At 49.7% G+C, this 4809-nt stretch overlaps 1 protein-coding gene across 1 annotated transcript in view; it reads left to right on the forward strand.

Annotated features, from left to right (window-relative positions):
• The window catches only part of TMLHE (trimethyllysine hydroxylase, epsilon), a 15222-nt gene that overhangs the window by 5699 nt on the left and 4714 nt on the right, over window positions 1–4809 (forward strand). The window contains exons 4-5 of the mRNA XM_009334693.1: window positions 723–1021; window positions 2167–2286. Of these exons, the coding sequence (XP_009332968.1) occupies window positions 723–1021; window positions 2167–2286 (419 nt within the window). The remainder of the gene's footprint in view (window positions 1–722; window positions 1022–2166; window positions 2287–4809) is intronic.

Raw genomic sequence — 4809 nt, forward strand, 5'->3', positions numbered from 1 at the left:
ACCCTGCGTGTTTCACGGGCCACCGGCCCTGCTTGGAGGGACCTTTGTTGGTGGAGCCCATCCTTAGGTGTGCTGGGAGAGGGCGGCCTTATCTCTAAATCAGTAGCTGTTTTGGGAAGAGATTTAGCTGTAAGCAGATTTTAAACACTGCTCTTCTGAGCAACGCTGTTACTGTAAACACGCCTCAGTCTGAAATGTGCGTGGTTTTCCTCCCCCCCCCAGCCCTTTTTGGGTAGAGATGTGTGTATCTTCAGTGTCTGGGTATTCTATTGGTTTGTTTGAACACAGCAGCAATGCAGGTGGTGAACAGATTGGTCAAGAAATGGTTGGTTTTCTTTTCCTTACCCTGTCCTATTTGAGCTGTTATCCCTGATCAGAATTCACATTTTCTGTCCTTTCTCCTCAGCTTCCCAGCTGCTTTCTTCCTTTTGTTGTAGCTTCCCTTTATTTATGGGCTTCTCTCCAGTGCTTTACTTCTCCTTGGAGTCCTGTCAATAGAAAACAAAACCACTAAAGTTGAAATGCTTAGCTCTGAATTTGGAGTTGTTGCAGCAACGACAATGCTTTTTAGGACTTGTGGCCTTAACCAGATAATATTTTGGGTGGCATCAGGGTGCAAAGAGCCTGTCACCAGACAAAATTAAAAGGGTGAGGACTGTCCTAGACTGATGGTTGCGCTGGCCGCGCTCTCGGGCTGTTCAGTGCGATTGCGGTGACTGTGACTCTTCTCCCCCGTCAAAGGGCCGGACGGGCACGTGACGCGGTACGGGCTGGAGTGGCTGGTGAAGAACAGCTACGAGGGGCAGAAGCAGCAGGTCATGCACCCGCGGATTCTCTGGAACGCAGAAATCTACCGCCAAGCCCAGGTCCCGTCCGTCGACTGCCGGAGTTTCCTGGAGACGGACGAGGGACTGAAGGAGTTCCTGCAAAACTTCTTGTTGTATGGGATTGCTTTTGTAGAGAATGTCACTCCCACCAAAGAGGACACAGAAATCTTAGCGGAAAGGATCAGCTTAATCAGGTAACTAGGGCTGCCCTGGGAAGGCCACTGACAGCTTTGCAGAGGAGCTCTGAAGGGTAGACTGTTATTTTCTTGTTTGGAAAGGCGCTGCCCTCTTATCCCTATATATTGTGCAGCGTGGCCTGGTTTGCAAACAAAAGGTCTGGGTCTTCTACAGCCTCTGGCCACTCTGCTTGAACGGAGATGGAGTATTGCACTGTGGGATCTGACCTCTTTTTAGGGGAGAGCCTGGAGTCACTAGGTTATGGAGCTGCCTCGGGAGCACATGATGACTTTTGTGATAGTGGGACTGCACGCAGAGAGGAGTGCCTGAAGGAAGCAGCCTGTCTGGGAAGACTAGAGCTTTGCAAGGAGAGACATTTCCTGTTATGAATTGAAAGGTTAGGAGGGCAGCCCTGGCCCTGGGAGCCAGGGAGATCAAAAACAATTTGTAGCTCTCGCTAGAGAAAAATATTGGGAAATGTTTTTTCTGTGTTTGTTTAAAACACACCAACAGCATGGCAAGCCGGGGTTTGAGTTTCAAGTTTTATCCAAGCTGCAGAAACAGTTTAACTTGCCTTGCTTGGACCATTGGAAGAGGAGGGATTTCTTTTAATGAATAGTCACTCCAAATAGAAATGAGGGGCTCCAAGGAATATCCAGCCAACTTTTTTCTTCAGGTACCCTCACCCTGTAGCCCCTGAGTACTGCGTGTCCTTGCCTTCTCTCTGTTCCCTTCCGTGCATGTTGCAGGGGGGAGGTGGGTGAAAACGCAGGATCCCAAGAACAAGAAATGGGATTACTAGGTAACCCTGCGGTGGGTACAAGCCAAGGGCTAGCTGCGCTCTGGCAACTCCTCATGTCACTCAGCGGCTTCCTTGATTTCACTGGGGCTGATGTTTGGTGTGGAAAGAAGATCTGTATTTGTGGAGGGGAAGCGAGGCTCATTGCCATCAGTCTTTTTAGGAGGAAAGAGAGAAATTGAATACTAGAAGGAAGCATTAGAAGCACCATCTCTTGACAATGTGAGTTTTGTTACGTTGTTCTGCTCTAATTTACTCTGTACATAGGATGGAGGGGTGTAACCTCAAATGCAAGAGCGGATCTGCTTTAACACCACAGTGATCCCCGCAGCGCTTTGTGGTAATCGCCCGCCTCTCTTGCAGGGAGACCATTTACGGTAGAATGTGGTACTTTACCTCCGACTTCTCTCGGGGAGACACTGCCTACACCAAGCTGGCTCTGGATCGCCACACCGACACAACCTACTTCCAGGAGCCCTGCGGGTAAGTGCTCTTGCTGGTTCACAGACACACAGTGCAGAAGGCAGGAGCGATTCACAGCGATGCCATTTCCAGCGGCACAGGCTTCACTGTTTCCAGTGCTGCTGACGGGATGTACTTCTACTAGTCACACAGCAGTTCTGGGTCCTGTCTGATCCCTGTGGAGTGGGGTAGTCTGTAGATCAGTTTGTCCTATGCTTGAAACTTCTAGGTCTTCCAGAATGCAGGCAATGAAGGACTTGGCTGTTAGATAGCTGGCTGCTGCTTGGTATTGCTGTGGTTCAAGTAGTCTTTGTAGCCACAAAGAAGGTTCAGCGCTGTAGTCATTTCTGTGCTACTGAAGCTTATCTGACGGTCTCTTCTGAAATCACCCTCCTCAGTCCCCGAAGTGATACACAGCATTCAGCCTCACAGAAATGAGCGGTTGATTTGTCTTTTGGGTACATCTGGCAAGGCTCAGCTCCTCCTGCAGCCAGTGCCCCTTATCGGCTGTTGTACAAAGCTGCTGCAAAAGTTTGCTTTGACTTAATCCTGTTGACCTGAGGCAAGCCCTCCTCACCCACGTCAGCACCGTTTGTTTTGCTGGCTGAGCTCGGGTTAGCGGTAGCCTGCGGGGAAGGAGGGAGAACAGCTCACCTTGGCACAGCCTGCAGTAACTGTCTCTGCCCTCCCAAGCCGTGAGTGGTAACTGACGTACGTGCCGTGCTCACGTATGCTCTGGGCGGTCGCTCTGCTTCAGTTCAAACGGGTTGGGGTCTGCGTTTTGGCAGGGGTGTGCAGCCCCGTAGGTAGTCAGAAACCAGGCTTCCCCGGCCCTTGGAAGTTTGCACCTGCCTGTGCTTTTAAAAGCAGCTTCCCAAATGCTAGTTTGCAAACTGCTTTTCTGATAAAGCCTCTGGGCTGTGAGTTTTATACACAGCTGGAGAAGGAAAGGCAGCAGCCCTGATCATGGTTCGCAATGAAGTGCAAGAGACTTAGGCATAATTTCTAGCTTAATTTTTTTTGTCTGCTTTCATCTCAATCAAGAGGGAAATCATCGGGAAATGGCCTGGGGGAGAACTGATGGAAGTACTGTGATCTCTTATGGAACTAGGGCTACAAAGAGAAGTTATCCAGTCCACGCCTCCTGCCCTAGGGCAGGATTAGCTCTTCCCAAGCAGGCTGTTAACTTGCTAAACATCTTAATGGGCAAGCAGGCTGTTAACTTGCTAAACATCTTAATGGGAAAGGTCCGTGGTGCAGAGCTGTAAAAGCAGAGGAGGACTGAGGGGGGAGATCTGTTGGCTGCATGTGGATTTCGGAGCAGCCCTTCAGACCAGGAAGGGTGGTGTTACCCAGGTGGCACTCTGAGCACTGTTGTCTGTGCCCAGCCAGGCGGGGAGCTCTTGAGTGGTAGCATTCGTTCTAAAGCAGCTCGGTGTCAGGAGCAAAGTAAGTGGACTGTAGCGTGCTCTGAGGAGCTAGAAGTATGCACATAAAACATCGGTCCTGCCAGATACTTCAAGCCAGGTCTAGGTGGCTTCCCTGTTCTCGCTGAACAGCTGACTGCAGAACCCATGTGCTTTCATGACCTGCACAGTGTTACCTGCTTGGCTGACTCATTTCAGGAGCTCGCAAAATCTTCCCCAAAATCAAATAAAGAAAGTAATTAGTAATCAGAACTTCAGCCTACAGAAGAGCTTTGATTGAACTGCTCGGTGCCAGAACTACAGCGCTCATTTGCTATTTTTATACCTTTCTTTTCCACTTGGAAGGGTTCCCTTCAGGTAGCTGTATTCTCATCTGCAGCCATTGTATCAAGCAATGACAGCATGGGCTAAATCAGTCGGGCTAACTGTTAATGCTTGCAATTCTGCAAAGCCACAGTTGTGCAGGAAGAACATGAATTTCTGGCTTTCCTGAGCCCCCATCTCTGCCAGAAATCCCGTCTTCCCAGACTGTTCCAGGCTTGCTTCCGAAACACTTGAAACAGTCTTTGACCTGCTTCTAAAGGAAATGATGTGTTTTTCAAGAAAGATAAGTTCGTTTGAATGTCTGCTTTCCCCTGCTGCTTTGGCTGAAATCAGCCAAATCTGACAAGTCTCAAGTTAAATTATTGCAAAGGGTAGAGGATAGAAACTTCCCGAGCTATGGGAAAGACTGCAACCTTATCTCACTCATCAGGTACCAAAGAGCCTGCCCTCAGAAGAGGCTTTCTCAGCGCCCCGAGCTGCAGGAGGAGGTTGTTGTCTTTGAGGCACAGAGTGTCCTTTGCTCCAGTGCTTGCGGACTGACTTTGTAAAATTATCCTGAAACTGTTGTGGGTAATAAGGGTGGTGGTTAGAGCCCCCAGGTGAAAAGGTGCTGGTGAGGGTGGAGCTGGGAGGTCCCGCCACATCACTTGCTGTGGGACTGGGTTAAGAGGCCCAGAAGGGAGATCAGAAGCTGAAGGCTTTCCCAGAAGGTCACAGTTGATTTTCTGGCAAGTGAAGTTGGTACGCTGTGAAAATTGGGAGCGGGTGGCTCGAGGCATCTCCTGGATATTTG

Source organism: Pygoscelis adeliae, unplaced genomic scaffold, assembly GCF_000699105.1.
Source record: "Pygoscelis adeliae isolate BGI_AS28 unplaced genomic scaffold, ASM69910v1 Scaffold412, whole genome shotgun sequence".
Taxonomy (NCBI): domain Eukaryota; kingdom Metazoa; phylum Chordata; class Aves; order Sphenisciformes; family Spheniscidae; genus Pygoscelis; species Pygoscelis adeliae.